At 36.7% G+C, this 19,973-nt stretch overlaps 3 protein-coding genes across 3 annotated transcripts; 1 reads left to right on the forward strand and 2 right to left on the reverse strand.

Annotated features, from left to right (window-relative positions):
• Window positions 1–227: 227 nt before the first annotated feature.
• Window positions 228–4,746, reverse strand: LOC18605386 (DNA photolyase). Its single transcript, XM_007038366.3, has 14 exons — window positions 4,308–4,746; window positions 4,071–4,204; window positions 3,820–3,969; window positions 3,586–3,697; window positions 3,178–3,475; window positions 2,696–2,909; window positions 2,433–2,522; window positions 2,004–2,259; window positions 1,754–1,866; window positions 1,320–1,418; window positions 1,177–1,224; window positions 912–1,022; window positions 716–806; window positions 228–602 (listed from the first exon to the last, which is right to left on the reverse strand). The coding sequence occupies exons 1-14, from the start codon at window positions 4,558–4,560 to the stop codon at window positions 502–504; spliced, it is 2,070 nt and encodes a 689-aa protein (XP_007038428.3). The 5' UTR covers window positions 4,561–4,746; the 3' UTR covers window positions 228–501.
• A 775-nt stretch (window positions 4,747–5,521) lies between these two features.
• On the forward strand, window positions 5,522–7,314 carry LPA2 (low psii accumulation2). The gene is made up of 2 exons (XM_007038368.3): window positions 5,522–6,037; window positions 6,900–7,314. The coding sequence occupies exons 1-2, from the start codon at window positions 5,608–5,610 to the stop codon at window positions 7,043–7,045; spliced, it is 576 nt and encodes a 191-aa protein (XP_007038430.3). The 5' UTR covers window positions 5,522–5,607; the 3' UTR covers window positions 7,046–7,314.
• Window positions 7,315–14,173: 6,859 nt separating this feature from the next.
• EXL3 (EXORDIUM like 3) lies at window positions 14,174–15,523 on the reverse strand. Its single transcript, XM_007038370.3, has one exon. It carries the CDS (start codon window positions 15,348–15,350, stop codon window positions 14,334–14,336), a length of 1,017 nt encoding a protein of 338 aa, XP_007038432.3. The 5' UTR covers window positions 15,351–15,523; the 3' UTR covers window positions 14,174–14,333.
• Between the last annotated feature and the right edge of the window lie 4,450 nt (window positions 15,524–19,973).

A 19,973-nucleotide genomic window follows, 5' to 3' on the forward strand; every position in this document is an offset into this window, starting at 1 on the left:
TTGCCATGGTTGACGAGGTTGTGGATGATAGGGCTGCAAGGCGTTAGCTGTTTGATTCTGCAGCTGTGCCCGTAAGTGATTGTTGTAGCTTTAGATACACATTCCTTGATTTATTTGGGAAGTAGGTTGAAGGACTTTATTGTATTTTTCACTTAAGAAATGTTTTAACGTAATTATGGGTAGATTTTCTTTATTTAACGCTGCAAGCAATTTGTGATGGCAATTAGTTATAGATGAATGGTATGTCTACTGCTATTTATTTCATTGCCATGTATGAGACATCCCAATTAAAGTCTTTACAAGGACAAAGAAGGTTCTACAATAATGAATTACCTTCAAAGATTATGTATTAAGGTCGATTTGGAATTGAATATTGTTAAGATGTTAGCCTATGGAGACATTCGATTTTAATAAGGCATTTGTAAGATTTAAACGAGGCCTGACAATAAACCCAAACCAGATTTAACGACCTAGGCCAGGCTTCGGAAGAAACGTGGAGTGCTACAAATGACTCTCTGCGGTTAGTTTTCTTTCAACGGCTACTATCCATTCACAGATGATGGAATTCACTTTTTCTGGCTGCTCATCATGGGGGCAATGACCTGAAATGTCAAAAAAATGGCGAACAATCAAAAGGGAAGACTTAACAATTTGGGGGAATGGGGGAGGGGAGAGTGGGCAACAGTATTTTGGGGGGACAAAAAGAGCTTATTACCAGCATCCAATTCCCTTATTACAAGCCCGGCACAATGCTCTTTAAGCATGGCTAGTTTCGCCTTGGAGTCTGAGAGTGGGTCTTTCATTCCCTAACAAGAATTGAAATGCTCATAAGCAACCAAATCTAATACACAACCAGACCACAAGCCATAGAGAGAGAATAATAACTTCTTTGCTGTATAGAAGGAATTTACCTGCACAATTAGAACCTTTTCCTCATATCCTTGCAAGAGGAAGTTCAAAGGGATTGAGAGGTCAAGGCTGAAAATACTTTCCAGGACCACTAGCACACCAGGATCATAGGACTTAGGTATGTTAAAGATCTGTCTTTTTTAGGGGGCAAAGATATTTGATCATAGTTCCACTAAACAACATTTTGTGGTTTCTGGAGTGTGCGCACAAGTTTGTGTGTATGTGTGTGCGTGCGTGCTCATACATTTCAAATAACAAAGAGGATACTGCTCTCAGCATTTCATTAATAAGCCAATCATCAGCTCGCTTAGTTTTCTGCAAAAAGGTCAAAGGCCACTCAACTAAGTCAGGCAACATGCAAACAGAAAAGCAAATAAGAAAGTAGCAAGCAGCAATGGAAAAACCCTTACAGTGGGGTAGAAATTTTTAACTATGTTCCTGATATTCAACTTCAAATAGAATAAAAGAAGTTGAGCACCCAGCCTTGCAGCACCTGAGGTTCCCCTTTCCTATAACAGTTAATCGAATATCAAATGCTGGAGATGTTAGTTAGACTATTGCTTGATACTAGGCTATTTCTCAAAACTGAAAGAGTCAATCCAAACATGGGTTCTAACACCCTTTTTCAGTTTTCACTGAACAAGGTAAGCATAGGAATAAACATGAGAGACAAACAAAAATTGCCAAATAATAATCAAGTTGAAGGTAGATGAGCACTATTTCTCAGCAATACTGACAAAATAGGTAGCTTCGAGAGACAAAAAGCACAAATGTCATAATTCATAAAAACTGGTTAGCTACAAATTAAGATCAGAAAACTTGTGTAATATTTGGATGGACTTACATTAGAAAACCGCTGAGAAGAAAATCCAGGAATAACATCGCCAGCACTGTTGATAAGGATGATAGACTTGACCAAAGTAGGCCAAAGACTAGCAACAATAGCAACAAAAAAACCTGGAAATATAACTGAATAAGCAAATCACTAATGAAAAGAAATAACAAATTGTGGAGTCAAACAGGTAAGCTACTTTCTGCTAGAGAGGAAGAGATTGTAGTGGGCAGTTTAAGAAAGGTACAATGTGATAACATACCACCAATTGAGTTCCCTACTATGTGCACTGGCTCACCCACAACTTCTATGATAAAATCTCTTAGCAGTTCAGCCCACAGCAGTTCAGTATACATGACATTGGGCTTTTCTGATTTGCCAAATCCTAACATCGTGATGGCCCAGACACGGTTTCCACTTTCAGCCATGCCATTTATATTGTCACGGTAGTGCTCAAGAAAAGCACCAAAACCATGTACAAGAAAAATTGCAGGACCTTCATTGCCAACCACTGTATACTGGAAAATAGGTTGGTTCTTAATGATAAGTAACAGAAATCTATAACCTACACACAGTAAAGTACTTAAGTATATCAAGAATGCATAAAATCTCTTATCCCAACAGAAGTTATAATCACAAAATAAACTACACTGCTTAAATCAAATGTATGAATCAGTTGTCAATAGCAAACCTGAATCAGATGGCCACGCCATCTCCAAATCCGTACAGAATATAGTCCTTCATTACTTAGTTGACTTTTTAGAGCCAAAAGCCAAAACCACTGCCACCAAAATCAACTGTAATGATTTAGAAGGCCTTGCACTAAAAAATGTCTATCAAAACCTAAGGAGAAAAATTCCCTCAATGAACATCATACAAAAAACAAAATCATTCAGAAGAATCACCAACTAAGCATTTCTATTTGTACAAATACTGACGTCAAGTAGCAATTACCTCCATGCAGCATACAGCATCAGCTGCTGCAGCAACAGTGGCTGCAGAATATCCAAATGGAGATAGAAATCCAGCATTTCGTTCTCTCTCATAAGTGATAGCTTCATAATGCACTCTCCTTCTAGATATGATGCCAAGACAAAGAGCAGGGCCAAAAAGCGAAGTAAAAGAGGCTCCGTCCCTACTTTCAGCATTGCGTAGCCTTTCATGTACCCTACAACAAAATCAATTCAAACAACATTTAGTTAATTAAAACATATAGGTAATATGACCTTGTCTGCATCATTCTTCAAATAACATTCTTCCCTTGTCATACTGATAAAATACAAACTGACAGTGTGTACTTGGAAAGCAAAGGTGTTAAGACAAATTCATTTTGCAACAACCCAAATGGCCAAAACCAACACAATCAAACCTGAACATCCTCACAAATATTTTAAGCACAAGTTAAATGAATTAGGTGGTATAAATTCCCCACATACTCTTGCCAGTCATCTCGAGCTGTTCCCTCCAAATATCTCAAGTATGCAGCCGATGCATTCAGCAAAGAGTTTGTCCCACCTGCCACAACATCACCTTTTCGAGTAACAAAAACAGATTTATCTAGTCTTCTTCGTTCAATGCTTTCCACACTCAAACTATTTCTGTTGGTTCCTGATGGTTTTGATAATTTCTCCTTCAATATGGCTTCAGCTGGCATCTCCTTCATCAAACTCCAACTCCCTTTGCCTGGTTTCTCTTTGATAAATTCCTTAAGATCACTAAACGTAGGCAGAGGACCTGATTCATATTTCAGTTATAACTTATGAGGCTCCATGGGAGTAATCACAATATAAACAAAAAATCTTTTAAGCATAAATAGCATTTTCCCATTACCACCAGAAACTTACCCCAATCCAATTTGGTTTCTACATTAGGTAATGTTACTGGAGGAAGAGGCGAGGTTGGTAGTAACTTCAGTTTTTTAAAGTCATTATATGATGCAGGCAAGTCCTTCAGATTCTACACAGCACAGTATAGTATACAATGAAAACGTTAGGAACAGCACAAAAAAAAGAAAAAGCAAAAGAAAAAACTCGTTCTGTAAGAAAAATTCAAACAACAGAATAAGAAAACATGACCACCTTAACATCATAGAATGGAGTCCTCCACATGACAATGTCCGGATTCCCATCTAAAGACGACGACGTTTCCAATGTATCCTTGACAACTCCAACAATCTGGCGCATTTCATACTCTACCTCCTCTTCAACGAACACATCCGTAGCTTTCACCTGTTCCAATTCGCAGTGAAAATTTTAACAAAAAATGAGCAAAAAAAGGCTAGAATTTTTTTTTCGGTCTCCTATTGAAAAAATATGACATAGAAAATAACCTCTTTTACAAGCTCTGTAATGACATTTTCAGCACTCCCAAATCGAATCATCAAATTAGAGCCTTGTTCCTTCAAAGAATTTCTCAAATCTTCCAAAGCGAAGAGAACTAGTTCCAGCATTTCATCAGAATAACCTGAATGACAAAATAATTTCGAATTTAAAAAAATTCGAAAAAAATCGACATTTACGAGGAAGTTAAAAACAGCTAAAAGTTGAAGAGTGAAGGAAGGACTGACGAGAGAGAATGCGGTGATCGAAGACGTAGAGAGGGAGCAGAGAACGGTGCGTTTCAGCAGCAGCGACGAGTGCGGGGTGATCGTCGAGGCGGAGATCGTGTTTGAACCAGAGAATGGCGGAGCCGCTCTTGGTCCGTCCGGCTCCAGCAGAGAGCGAGCAAATGAAGGAAGGGCGCGGGGTTGGGCGAGGAGAGAAGAAGTAAAAAGGCGGGAAAGGGAGAGGGAGAGAGCGGGGGAAAGCAAGGAGAGCCATGAGCGGAAGTGATGAGTGAGGGCGATGCTGTCCATGAAAGTCAGCAGAGATATTGAAAGAAAAGGAGGAAAAGGGGAGAGAGAGAGAGAGAGAGTGATGAGGTTAGGATGAGGAGGAGGAGGTAGGGTTTGGCATGGATTGGTTCAAAAGAAACATGGGGAGATTGTTGTGGCGGAAAAATGTTTGAGAGAATTTTGTGGAGAGGAGGTGAAGGGAACAAAACAGAAAGAGTCAAACAGTTGGTCTAAGAAAGAATCTAAAACTGAAAAGTGGACAACTTGACTTACTGCCTCTATTGCTAAAGGGCGCGTGCTCCATTCTCCGCCTTTGGTGCGTAGGAGGCGAGGCGGGAACTTTAATTTTTAACTCTTTTTGTAATTACAGAAAAAACTGTCATAACTTATTTTAGACATATTTATTTATCGGTATGTTAGTTTTATGATTTTTATTATAATTGAATAATTATAAAATTACAGTAAAAGAAATTGTAAGGAAAATATTTTTATAGTATTATTATGAAAATAATTAGTTCTATATAATATTATAAATTTAAAATTTGTTAATTATCAAATTATTAATTTTTGAAATTAGAAAAAAATATTAATTATTCCAGAGTTACTTAGGTAAAATTTTGATTTATTTACTAGTATTCAAATAGTTTTCTTATTTTAATGAATTATTAAAATATTTTTTATTTTAAAAAATAAACATTCAAAATCAGTTCTTTGAATAAAAAATATATGTATTTATTGTAACAATTTCTAATTTTCATTGATAATAGATCAGTAATTATTTATATTAATTTTAATAATGAAAAATAAAATAATTTTAAATATTGCATAGCCGGTGAAGAGTGCTGTAGAATAGAAATAGGAAAGTGCTTACCCGAACAATTTCAATTTTTCAGGAGAAAAAAAGAAAATAAAAGGGGCAGAAGCATAAATACTAGAATAAGAGGGGAGAGATAAGAGATATAACAAAAAATCCAGACGGACGGGAGTTGAAGCGCAAAACCGAAGGGCATCAGTTTAACCAACTAAACTGAAAATGGCGCTACAAATCCACACTCCATCTTCTTTCACTAACGGACTCTATCATCGCAACTTCATCTTCCCAAAACCTATTTTTTCGATCAAATCCCAGAAGCCTACCGATGACGCCGAGCCCTCTCCTGAGCCCAGCTCCACGCCCAAGAAGCCCGCCGCGCCAGGCCAAGGGTTTGGCTCCTCCTCTCCTTCCTCTTCTTCATCCCTACCCTCCGGCAAGTCAAGCATAAGCAGCGGCAAGAAGAAGCAGAAGGGAAAAAGAGTGAGGGCTTCGATAATAAGGCGGTCGCCCGTTGAGAAACCTGCGTTTGTGAGCAAAGAAGAAGAGGCTAAAGCTGAGGAACAGAGAAAAAATGAGAGTGCCTTTTTACTGGCGTGGTTAGGGCTTGGTGGGGTCATACTTGTGCAAGGCATTGTTCTTGCTGCTTCAGGTATGTCTAGAATTAAGTGTTGTTCTTTATGCTGTTCGGTTAAAGTTGTGTAGTGGAGGGTGATTTCACTTTGGTATACATTTGGATTAGACATTTCAACCTGATTTTAGGTAAAATGAGATTGAAGTTGAACATTTTAGGAGAAAGAATACTTTCTGTTTAAGAAGTTTTGGACATCAAGAAAGATAAATTTAGTAATTTTGTCGGATTGTTACAACAATTGCAAAGATTATTGTGGTAAAATCAAGCACATTTGGGATTGGATTAAACCTTTGAGACTGCTATATATCATGTTTCTGGAGACCAAGAGTCAAATTTAGTCTTGTCCAGTGAGGGGCAAGGCTGGCAAGTATGACAGTTTTTAAAATCCTCGTTAATTAATAATTAGAAGCATAGCATTCCATAATGAGGTTCGTGATTTATTAAGCCTTAGGTCATATCTGATTCAGAAAAAAACACATCAATGTTATTACTTATTACATGGTGGACCAGAAATGTTAATGATACAATTTTTTCTGCTGACATGATTGTGTTCCAATTGGGTTACTGACTGCTGAAGTGTTGACACCGTACAAGGATGTTTAGGTTCGTCATTCTTCAGAAGGATGTGTGTAAAGATTCATCATGTTTTGTTTGCTGTCCTGTATTAGGGTTGTTAATAGTAATCCCATGCTGTGTTAGAAAATAGGGGCCTGCAGAGCTACTTTTCTAGGCTTTTTCAGCTCTGATAAATGTATCGTGATTTCAAAATGATTTCATTTCTATGAAATTGGACATGTCAAAGTATGAAAATGATTTATGTTGACATTTTGAAGCTATGAGTTGTGATCCCAAATAACTTGTTACCGTTTTACATTTACAGGCTTCCTACCAGAAGAGTGGGATAAGTTCTTTGTGAAGTACTTGTACCCATCTTTCACCCCAACTGTTCTCTTGTTTCTTGCTGGAACTGTTGCATATGGAGTGCTGAAGTATCTGCAAAATGAGAATCTTAAAGACCAAAATTAAATATATCATTCCAATTATCTGATATTTCCAAATTGTAAGAGCAGACTGCTGTCATGAAAAGCAAGTGAGCATTTGTACATTTCCGTAAGCTGTACTTTCAGTTCTAGTGCTTTCCTTGTTAAGAGAATTGTATTAAAGAGCACAACAAAGGAATTTTCCTGCAAGGGATGTCAACCATCCTTATCAGTGATCAGCGGCTTTATGATTGGCCACTGAAGCAGCAGCTCAAAATTGTGTATCTCAATATATGAACTGTTTTGATTCTGTTATGTCTGAATTCTTTGAAAGCGAAGCGGAGTTATTTGTTACCTTTTTTACCTCAAAACACAATTTACAAGGAATTTATGTTTACATTACAATTTGACAAATAGGATTTATAACTGCTTGCTTTTGTTTGGAGCAATGGTACTGTACTGACTCTTCAAACTCTGAAGACCATTTTTTTCAGTGTTTCACCCAATGGAGTTCAGTGGGATGTTGAGTTCCTATACATGTACTTGCTGGCAATGATGCATGGAAGTTTGCTATATATGCCGTGCTTGTTAGAGTTACAATCATGAGGTATTCTTTTTTCTTCTTTTTTGGTACTTGGGAGAAATACAAAGGGGGAGTGGAGATTCAATCCTTGGATCTCAAAACTCCTAAGGAAGGTAACAACCGCTAGGGTTAGCCTGAGTTGTTCATAAGGTATTCTATTTGTTGGTTCCATAGTTTTTCTTTTTCCTTTCCATGAAAGAGCAATTGTCTTCAGGTGTATACATAAGTGCCAGTGCAGTTGATGAATGTGAGATCTCTGGCTTGTAAAACCTGGAAGAAGTGTCCACCTCATCTAGATTATAAAGCTACAGTATTTTCAGCATCTGAATGTGATACATGGAAAGTTAGACTTTTTAGTTTTTACTTTTCTTCAATGTAACCCCTGAGATTTTGAGCCCGTTTGGTAACATGGGGCACTGGTAGGTCCCATGAAAAATCAGGAGGTCAGTGCAGTGAGGAACCCCACCTCCCCCCACCACACTGCCCTGTGCAACCATATGGGCCTTTAGTGTTCTTGTAGTTATGCTGGATCCACTATGTCTTAGGAAAAAGAGTATTGAATCCAAAGAGAGATTGGATGAAAATGGTCGTGTGCATCAATATCGTCAAAAAACCAAGCAGCTTAGTTGTCGATCATCTAGAACTATGTACACTTTTTTTAATGTTTCGAAATTATTCATCTGAGGCAAAGCAGTAAATTTCACAGTGCTTGATTTTTTCTCATGCTTTATGGAATTTATATAATTTTGTTGTCATTAACATCAATAAGGACCAACAATTCGCCTATTCATATCACTGTATTTTTTGGTTGACAAGGTCGTGTCACTTCAATGATGTTGCATGAAGCATGTATTTCCCTGATTGGTTAATTCTTATAAATATAATTTCTACATTGTTTGACTTTGTATAATTTACTTTGCAATGAGCAACGACCATCTTCTCTCCAGGATTGCTTTATTTGTTTAAGGAGCTATAAGCCGATAACTATGTCTACATCTCTTTCTCTCTGTGCTTGTGTAATGAAGTGTTGCTATTTATTTATGCCATGTTGCAGCTATTGGATCAAAATTGGTGGTGGACTAATTTTTTGCTGAAAATTTCTTTTCCTCATTTTGCCGATGAATTAGTAAGAGTAGTTTTAATGGTTATTTTAAAACATCAATTTTATTAATTCTGTTGTTCATCTAACTATGGCTTTAGTCACTATTTGCTTCTCTTGGGTAATTGTAACTATCGATAATGTGTGACTGATAAGTTTTAATTTGTCTTCCAACTACAGCATTGTCTAATTGCACAAAGGTCACCTTGGATTGATCACATAAAAGCTTATGCCTTATTGCTGGTAAAGGCCTAAATCTCCTGATGGTAGCCTGGTAGGTCACATCAAATGCAATACATGAGTAAATGATAGAATTGCTAGCCTTCAATTTGGAAATGAGCTAATAAGTAGTTTTACTTTGTACCAGAAATTTTAAAGGTAGACAGAGAGGCTAACTAAATAGGAGGTAATTGCATTAATATACAAAGCTGGAGTCCATGAGATATATTTATTTATTTTCTGTTCTAATATCTTAGATTCCTTTAAGAAAGCAAAGGTTATGATTGTAAAACTTATTACAGTTGAACCAAAAAAGTGAAGCCCTAGGGTGGAAGAGTTTTAATACTCTGTATTATATCTGTTCTGACAGACATCCATTCTTGAATATGCAAATGCCCCTCTTCTCTTCTAGTGTACCACTTAAAAGCCGGAATCATTAAAATTACTCATTGTTCTTGAGGAGTTAATTTATGGACTGTCTACCAGTTGTTTGATTAGGTCTCATCATGATTGAACTCCACATGCTGGTGCAAAACTCAAATTTAGTGGATATATTTTAAGTCCCATTTGGTCCTGGCTGCATAAGAAGGATGTTCTGATTCCTCTGTTGCTTATTTTGACTTTCACTTTCTATCCTAATTCCTTCATCAATTGGAGCATTAGTTTCCTAACTCTTTCTATAAGTTTTCTTTTTTTCTCTTCTATTAATATTGACTGCCCCTCTTTTTTTATCCTTCATCTGTTTTGTTGATCCTAGCACAAAGCTTCAGCTACTCCTTAATGATGTTGAACAATCACTGTTTTCTTTATCAATTACAATCTGTAAATAGCACATAATAATCAAAAAGCAAAATGGATATTTTACTAAACAGGCATGGCCGTTATTTTTATCCTAGCATGGAGTCTCTACCTCCTTTGTGCAATTGTCCTGCAGCTATGAAGATGCTCATCAACCTCCTAATATCTACAAAGTTGTTGTAAAGCTCTGGAAATAATAAAATATATGGGCTAAACTGTAGCATAAGTCATTCAATTGATTGAGCCTGCCTACCTTTTGTCTTGGTGGACTTTGCTCAGTGATAATCATCAGCCATGACACATGATGGAGCGGTTGTATATTAGAAGCAAAATTTATGATCATTTTCTTTGTTCTGGTAAGATATTAATATTGGTTAATGAGCAGCCCCTGCTCTTTTATTGATGTATTATCTCTCTGAACTGTTGCCTCATACTCTTTTATCTGTTTATGCTCTTTCTGACTAGAATTACTCTTACAAACATGCTCCTTGATTTTTGCTAGTCAGTGATCTAGCTGAAATAGACAAGGAAAACTTTCTCCAGCATATAATGAGCAATATTACATAATAGCCTCTCTTTAGTATCATGGGGACACAATTGAGTAAAGAACTTTCACCATTGCTTCACCTAAAAAAAGAAAAAAGAACTTCCACCATTGATTTTCCATGCTTTGGAATGGATGGTTTCGATATTAGGAAGTTCCATATATTGTTGCATTGAGGCTTATCTAAAGCAATGGTTCACAACAAACATTGAGTTAGCTATACAACCAGATGTTAAAAGCTTCTTTATATGTTCTCTACCAGGAAGAAATGCTATAGCAAGAGTTGCGGGCATAGTAGTGAGGGAACAGGGTAGAAGGCCAATGGCTATAATAAGTGTTTATAGGTACATGGATGTATTTTATGTCCGTATATGGCCTTCTTCATAGCCATACATTTAAATACCCCAACCAAGAAAAAGGGGAAGAAGAAAATCATTGAAGTGCTGGTACTTTTCTACCTTATCATCGATAGATTTTAGCTTCTCAATTTGCAAGTGTCCTTTTATACAGTCAAAAATGGTGGAGAAATGGATGTGGGCTCAGTTGTACGTAATGACTTGTGTTTGTGCAGGTGCATTTTGTCAGGGGTGAGAAAATGCATCAACCAAAACTGACGGGAGAAAATTTGGTCAGATGGAATGCATATGGAGCATTAAAGGATGGATGACTCTACAAGCAACAGAGACGCACAATAAAAGATCAATGTCTCCACTAAGTTTGGTAAGACGGTTGCGAGGTGGGTGATGAACCTCTTAAATGGATAGCTGATGCTTTGAAGTATTACTTTATCAGATTGTGAATGCAAAGGATGTGATTACATATGATTTAGAATCATTCTGCATGCTACTAAATAAAGCTACATAATGTTATGATATGATATATGTGTATTTGGCTAGGTATGATGAAATTGAAATGTATTGCAGAAACTAGTAACAAGTGTTGTTCCTTCACCCCAGAGACCGGCCGGAGATCAGATCAGGTAACTTGTCATTCAAACTATCTGAATTCCCAAAAGGTCATGCTGCTTGTTGTTTGTCCCACAAAGAGCATCTCAAGATCATCTGTTTTTTGGACCACCAAATCATTAGATCAGCGCGTACCGGTTGGTTTCAGTTGCTCCAAACCGATTCAGTGTTAGGCTAACTGCGTCACTTCGCCAAAGTTGTGTGAAAAATGGGATGACATTGAGACCTTGGAGGTCCCCATACTCTAATAATTGCTCCTCTTCCTCTTTTAATGCTAATCAATTTGCACCAACTCCTTTATCAATCTTTTTCATTCTCTTTTCTTCCTTCTTTTCGGTATTTAGAGTTTAATTTTCAAAAGGGTAAATGAATAAAAAGCCAAAGCAGTCCGCGGCATCCTCCAAAGGCCACACCACAGAAGGAGAAGAAATCAAGTAGTAGAACATGTTATTGACCGTAAAGTAAAAAAAAGGATGCAATGCAAGCTAGTATTTTTCAGGAGTAACTTTGTCTTTGCTTACGAATCGGTTTTCACACATGCTTGTTTAAACTAGTTTCATTCAACCACTTGAAGGGAAATGATGAAAGATCGTGGCACTTGATTTGATCCTTCATATTCAAAATATTAAATATATACAAACGTCATCTTTAACATGTTGCATGTCACGCATACATAGTACAAAATTAGATAGTTGTGAGTTTATAACATGTGACTCTTTTTAACTATGTTGATGTCATTTGGAAGATACTTCTTTCTTTTTTGTTTTTTTTTTTCCCTTTTATGTACATGAAATATGTTGAATGTGATTATATAGCGATTTAGTTGCATGCTTAGTGATAAAGTCAAGCTCCTAATCCTAATAAAGAAGATTAATGGGACCCAAAAAGAATCTTCATTTCTCATCTGTTTTTTTTCCCCCCTAATCAAAACAGGTTTAAGGAAGAGGAAGACAAGGTTGTAGACCATATCGGCATGGGTCATATTTTTATTTGCCATAAGGGGTTTGTTGTAGGTCAAAAGATTCAAGCTTTCACGCGCCGCTGCCCCATCCTCCACTTTTCCACTTTCAGCCACTCTTCACCTACTCTCTTGAGTGATTCCAAAATTTCAAGAAATGTACGTAAAATTCTTGTCTTCTTTCTTCTCAAACTGAAACTTGATGCATCACTCGATATGAGATCCAGCTGGTTTTTACCTAAAATATCTTTGTTTCAATCTTGAAAATACACTAGTAGTGATGCAGAAGGGGCCCCTTTCAAATTAAAAGAGAACGTCAACCCACCTTGGACTTCCATGGGTAGGCTTTCGATGTTGCACTTTAAAATGGGTATTTAAAAAAAAAAAGATAGTTTTCGATGGAAACGTCTGATGAATTGATCGATTGGCTATGGTTTTCAATTTTGTCCAACACGTTTCAACCTGAAAACCCAACCATTGCACCTGGAATAAGAACAATTAATCATTTCAAAGCGAAATATAGTAAGGTGAAGTTTGGTATTTTACAATACAATATGATTACAGGTAATATGATTGTAAGTAATGTGATTGTAAATAATATGATTGCAGAAAAAATAACATTACAGTGTTTGATATACAAGCAAAATAATAATTAAAATATATGAAAGATAATATTACAGCGTTTAGTTTACAAGTACTTTGTTGAGAATATAATGTTAATTTTTAAAATTATCTATATTTATTAAAATGTAAGTTTAATATATTTATATTTTTTATTATTAATTTTTATATAATATCATCTCTTAAATATATTTTTAATGTTATATATTTTATTTTTAATTTTTATTATAATTTTATATATTTTATTTTTTAATATAATTTTTTATATTATATATTATATATTAATTTTTTTACCTATATTATATAAATTTTAATTTGTTATATTTTTTTTATATAAATATTTTATATTTATTTAAATTTTTTAATTTTAATTATAACGTTACAAAATATTTTTAACAAATAATAAAGTTGAAAGGTAAAAATATCTTTAAGCATATTATAGAATGTAATGTTATGTGATTGTATTGATTTTAGACTACAATCATATTATATCCTTAATTGTAATGTAATTTTATATTGTAATAATTTATTATAAAATAAATATTATAATATAATTTAATTAAACACGTTAATACATTACAAAAAATATATTTTCACTTCCTTTGTACTAAACGTTATCTAAAAAACGAAGAAATCCCCCGGTAACTTAATGCAAGTAACCGTACGTTACCAAAAAAAAAGAACTACTTTTGTGAGAGGAAGACCGTAAACTGAAAAAGGGCGTTCAAAATTCTTCATCATAATACCGCAAAAAACCTTTAAAAAAACAAAAATATAAAGAGTACATCATCCTAAGCCTCACGGCGCAAACACCAAAAAAGTTCCTTAGAAAAAGCGAAAAGAGATAACAATGGTGGGTCCTGATCCCTCAAGTTGGTTGATTTTTAAGACAGTTGCACCGAGCAGAGATTCTGGAGAAACAGCAAAGTCCCTGTGACAATGCTTATAAATTGTGCTTAACACCTGCCTCTCAAAACTTGATTATCAGACCACTTGCCCAACATTTTACTATCATCACCCAATCAAAATCTTTTTCATTTTCCTTACCAATGATAAAAGTTTTATGTTTGGAACAGAGCTAATTGAAATCTTAATAATCTTTTCTTTCCTTTGCTTTGCTTGAGGAAAAGTACATTGAAATTAAACAGACATATAATCATCGGGCAGTGCATGTAATGCTGGACAAAAACGAAGGTAAAAAGAATAAAAAGTTTGATATTGTTGTTGTTGGAACAATAAAAAATGCTGGGTTCTAATTGGTATAACTGAGCTTTTCTCGGAGAAATGTAGGAAACATTGATCCAAGGGGGCAATTTGAAAAGAAGACGGGAATTGAAGTGGTATACAAAAACAGTATTAGGAATAATTATTACAAAAAAAGTACATATTTAACAAACTTAACTACCTTAACTAATTACGCATCAACAGCCACCACAACACCCAGAGCCCCAAAGAACATAAAAAAGATGAACAAAGACAAAACAAAGTGCCAAAAACCAAAAACAGAAACCCAAAATTTTTTTTGACAAAAAATATAAAAATAAAAATCACTGATCAAGCGCATTAGGCCCAGTACAGTAACTCACAATGTGGTTCCAAACCCACTGAACCAAGTACCTCCGTCTGATCCCATTCATGTTATACGTGGCACCGTCTTTATCGTTTAATAGCTGCCCTGTGTAGGACCCTCCACCTCCAGTTCCGTAAATACCCTCGCATAAATCCGCTATTTCCACCGGAGCCACGGGGTCTTGTCCGGCGTACCATGCGTTTACCAACGGGTTGGTTGCCAGCTCAGCAACCTCGTGCCCGATCACGCTTATCATCCCGTCTACTCCCACGTCATTGTTGGGTGACTTTAACGGCTTCAACCCGGGCATGTACTCCGGAACGGCGAAGGGGTACGCGCATATTCCCGGGCAAAGCTTCGCGGAGTTCCCCACCCATGCGTATGGGAGCGTGTACCCCACGATGGATGGGAAAGTGAAGTAGTGGAACCCACAAACTTGGCCGCAAAAATCCTGGACGTTCACGTCATCGGATGTGAGCAAGAGGTAGAGCCCACTCTTGGGATTTATCGGCAATGGCTTCGTCCTCGCTGTTACCGCGCTTTTTATCACGGACTGTATCGATAAGCGCGTGAGCGACTTGCCGTGCGAGTAAAACCGATCGTTTTTCTCTTTCCCTAAATGCACCGTACGGGAGATGTTGGCTCCCGTTTGGTCCGTGTAAAGCTGTACGGTCTTCCACCACCCGGTAACCGAAGGGTGCTTGGCATTAACCGCCGAGATAGAGTTGATGAACTCGCGGATGATTTTCTTTTGAGATTTTTGCCACCGGCCGTACCAGATTGTGTGGATGGTGATGTTGGCGGTGAGGACTGGGCCCATGTGGTATCTCATGTGGACGAACTCTGATGAGCCCTCAAATTTCTTGGAACCTCCGAACATTAAATCAGAGCTGTTGGGTTTTAGGTGGGGCCATGGACGATATCCGATGACCGGAGTTACTATCAGCAGTGTAGCAGCTGCAATGAGGCTGAGAAGCACCGGAACTCGGTGCATTTTTGGCGAGTGTATTTGCAGAGAGCGGAAAATATTTGGAAGGCTTAGTACTCCAGTGTTTGCGATGGTGGTTAGGGGTGTATATATATAGAGAGAGGGAATTTAGAAATTTAATTTTGAAAAAGTTAATACAATATAATATTTTGAATTTTACTCTTTGGGGCTTGAGGGTATATCGAAAAAAGGAGAAATATAAAAGTTTTTTAGAATTTTTATGGGCATTGATTTGCGGGTAATGGAGGACAGATAGATTCTTTAAAGTGAAGACCGAAGACTGAAGAGAGGAGGCGCTAAGGGAAGGGGTGGGGAGGCAAAAGTGGGGCCTACCAGGTCAGAGTGGGGTATGATGTTCATCATGCCGGTGGTCGTGGTCGTCGTCATCTGATCTGATCTGATTAACTTTATGTTACTAATACGCGGGAAAATATGGCGGAGGAGGGTAGTCTGGGGACTAACATGTAGTTTTTATGGCTTGTTTGGATATCCGAGGGACCACGAGGGGTTTCCTCTGGGGATGGACACTGTGTTTTATCGACCTACCAACCACAAATGTATCTTCGTCTATACATTGGCCACCTGGTTAAAATGGATCAGACCAGAGTCAGGTGGTGTGGTGTTTACAAATTCAGTTTATCGGCAGCTGCTGCTCGTCTCTGTGCAGCTCTGTCCACGAGGGACCTTCAAGTCACAGTCCCATAAAGCCATATATATTTTCCTGTTGCCTATGTGCCACTGCCAAAGTTGAGCCTATAGAAAAAGAAATTAAGAAAAAAACGGCATTATAATCATTATTACATCTTTAGTTTAAAATTATTTTTGTATCGGAAATTTAATGGTATTTGGCTACTACCATACACATGTTAACATTGCATGACAATCATTATTACATTTATGATATTGTTCCAGTAACTTGATGAGTGAAATCTACCTTCCTTTAGATTATCTTTCTTTAGGCTTATGTTTATATTATTCACTGTTTTATCTCATATTCATGATGGTATTTTGCTTTCTTAATTTCTTTTTAAATCGTCGAGTTGTACGGATCATTTATATGAAATTTTATCGATTGGGTATTAAAGAAAAATGAACATAACTTGAAAAGATTAAAACAAAAGAGTATATTTTCCCAAGACCAAACAAACATACTTGTTCCCCGTATCAAAAGCAGAGACATTGTTATTTGCATTATTGACTCTTTTGATGAATTTTTAATTTTGTAATTCCAATTCGTCTTCACTCTTCACGATATTAAATTCAGTTGAGTACATGAAAATGCTTACTGCCTACATTGATCTATACCTGTGATGCCGTTACTTTTGAAAATAAAATTGAAAGAAGTAAATTGGGAAGCCCTATAAAACTATATCATCCTTTTCGTCAATAAGAAAGAAGAAAACAAGGAAAGGGATCTATTTCTGTATTCGAAGCTGATATCCTTCCAACAGCTAATATGTGTTAACCATAAATCTTCATGACTGACTACTTGTAGTTTGTTGGGAATGCAATTTATGACCAAACAGTCTCATTTAACTCCATGCGTATGAGGGGTTTTTTGTATGCTTTCAGAGCATACATCACGTCTTATTTCATTGCTTTCTTTTATTTTTTTCATTTGTAATTATTAGTTGATGAGATAATACAACCCTTCTCCCTCAAGCTTTCAAATGTTCAAGCATTTGTTAATTTCATCATCTACCATATACTCTAACAACTACTATTAATTACGAAGGAAACCAATTTTTTCCTTTTTAAAAAAGTTTTGTGCCACGCAAAGAAAGCAAGGGCATTATCCTTTTATACTTAAAAGGCAAAATGTGAACTCGATGGCTCCAAGCGGCCAGCGTAGCAGAGCGTAGCACCCTGACATTTCAGTCCATATCAGTCCTTCAACACTCTTCGTTCTAATTTACGATACTGTCCCCTCTTTCGGCTTTTGCGCTGTACAAATTGTGACGACTGGGACCCCTTTCTTGTGTCTTCATATTGCAGGACAATCCTTAACACGAAGGGTATTCTTGAATTTTCACGGCTTAAATAAAAAAAAAAACCATGGGGAAAAAAAAAAGAAAGAAGCGCCATGGACACCTTATTACTATAATATTTTCTACATCGCTATCAGCCTATCAAGTCTATGTTGTCTCATGGCTGCAGCTTTTTTACAATCCGGACCCCTCTATGTCTTGTTCTACAAGAAAAAAATATGAGAAAGTAATCAAAGACCAAATGATGTCAATGCAAACTGGTTAAGGTTTTACAATCTAAACCCATCGATGGAGATGATGGGTTTCGCAAAATTTGAGTGGTGTTTTTTTTTCTTTTATTAGATTTGCACGGTTGGATTACACTATTGAGAAGGTTATGTTCAAGAGTTAAAAGGAGTGGATTTCTCAATGGCTTTTTAAGCTTTTAACTAAGTACAAACAATTGCCTAAACTTCAAGTTTAAGTGAGCTTGCAATATGAAACTGGACAAGAGTTCTTTTAGCTTAATTTTGATATACTGTACTATTTTCTTTGTACCCACATTGTCAATGAACTGAAACTCTTTGGTGGAGTGTAGTGCAGCGCAAAGACAATGGGATTTGCCTCCGAAAGGGGGTAGAAATGATGGTGTCAAGAGACAAGTGGCAGTGGCACTGGCAGCAAGCGGAGGAGGATAGGGGATGGATGCCTGATGCTGCATGCTGCTTAATCACGGAGTAATTTGCGCGGCTACTAATCATGACAGATGGACAAGAAGAGCAGCCAGTAGCAATCGCCCAGCTCAGATTGAGAGCGACGTTCTTTTTTCTGGTCTGGACCCCACAATTTTAACAACTGATCCAATCAAAATACTGTGTGGACCCCGCTTCCTTGAATGTGATGTCACCTTTGCCCTTTCCACGCGTGCACTCGACTGACATCTCTCACGCGCGTGTATAACGCATCGGCTGCGACCGAGGCAGCGCCGCGGAAACTTTGGGGTGTATGCGGGTGCTTGGGGCTACATGCTCTGCAATGGTGACTGTCATACGTTGGGGTGTAGAGCGTGTGAAGCACGCCCAAAGTTTCATATCTTCATTTCTTGTGAGGATTGTGAGGCTCAATTGTGTGTTTTATTTGATACATATAAGTTGCTGCTGCTTGCTTCATTTTCATGGACAGTTCATATTTTGATGTTAACTCCTCTATAACTCTGTCGCATTTTAATGGAGATAATGATATACAAAAACCCTTTTGTGAGAACTTGTTAAGCTATTCCTATCTGCCAGCTATCACTTTTTCAGTCATTTTCTGGCTAGCCACAAAAAGTACTTTGTACAAGTATTTCAATTTGTAGACGAAGTTTCTAAATTTCATGGTTCTAGTTTGATTATATCATTAGTCGTTTAGGACAAATAGGCTACTTAAATCAAAGATTAATCAAATTTCAATTTCTTCAAGCATGCATGTCCCTATAATGGAAGTACATGCTATTAATAGTCGTTCATAAGGATACATTTTGCAAGTTTAGGTAAAAAAGGGCTTGTTTAGACTTATATAACAAATCCCAAATCTTAATCATGATTTTTGAATATAACTAACTAGTTATAAGAGAAAAATTCGAGTGAAAAAAAGGAAAATGAATTGTAGCCAATTCCAGCTGGTTTGAAATCAAGAACAATTGTTTTCATGAGCTGCATGCCTCCGAGAATGGCTCCATCAACAAAAACTTTTATTACTGTATTCATAAATGATTATGGGAATTGACTCGTCTCCACCACGGTATTCATCAAACCACATTAAATGAGAATTATAGACATGACCAGTATCCTCGGAGGCTCCATTTCTTTTTTCACGTAGAGAATCTTTAAATCAACAAGCGAAGTACTGTTGGCAGAGAGGGAAATGTCTATGTAGTAGGTGGGAGAAATCTATGGAGGTTTCCCTTTAAGCTGTCATCTACATAAAAGAGTTGAAGGGTTCTGAGAGAGACCCGAGAGAGAGTTCGAATATATATATTTCTATTTTTTTTTACAGCTATATGTAACTTTGAAACTGGTCCAGTGTGAAGATTAAAAACTCCAGTATGTACATGCTGATTTGTTGGCTGTAGTTTTCAGCTTTATTTCCATGAGCTTTCTGGTGGAAATTGGTTGGTCTTCTATTCCCATATTAAAATTTCAGAGAAAAAAGAAAAAACCCATCAACTTGGTTGACTCTTGCAGCATAAATTGCTTGTCTATTGACATGGGGGAAATTTGACCATTGTTAAATTATGTCTTTATCAGGTTCTGGTTCAATGTTCTAAATTGATGGAAAGTCATTTCCAAGAGTTTTTTTTGGGAGAAGGCAGTGTGATGGTGATGGTAGCCTAAACTTCAATATTTCAAACGAAAGACGTTTTATCCATGTATTTAATTATTTTGTAAGGCCGTGAATATACAGTATACATATCTCCTGATATTTAATTAACAATACATTATCTCTAGATTTTAGTGTCTGCTGCTATTTGGTTTTACTCATATGCATGTAATGTTTGACATTGCTATGAAAAGTTTGTAATTAGACAGAAATTTATCGGTAAAAATTATTATAGCTAGATCTCACTCACAACATTTTCCAGGGAAAACAAATTACAATGAAATTATGGAAACCTTTAAGT

Source organism: Theobroma cacao, chromosome 3 (genome assembly GCF_053813885.1).
Source record: "Theobroma cacao isolate CCN51 chromosome 3, ASM5381388v1, whole genome shotgun sequence".
NCBI lineage: Eukaryota > Viridiplantae > Streptophyta > Magnoliopsida > Malvales > Malvaceae > Theobroma > Theobroma cacao.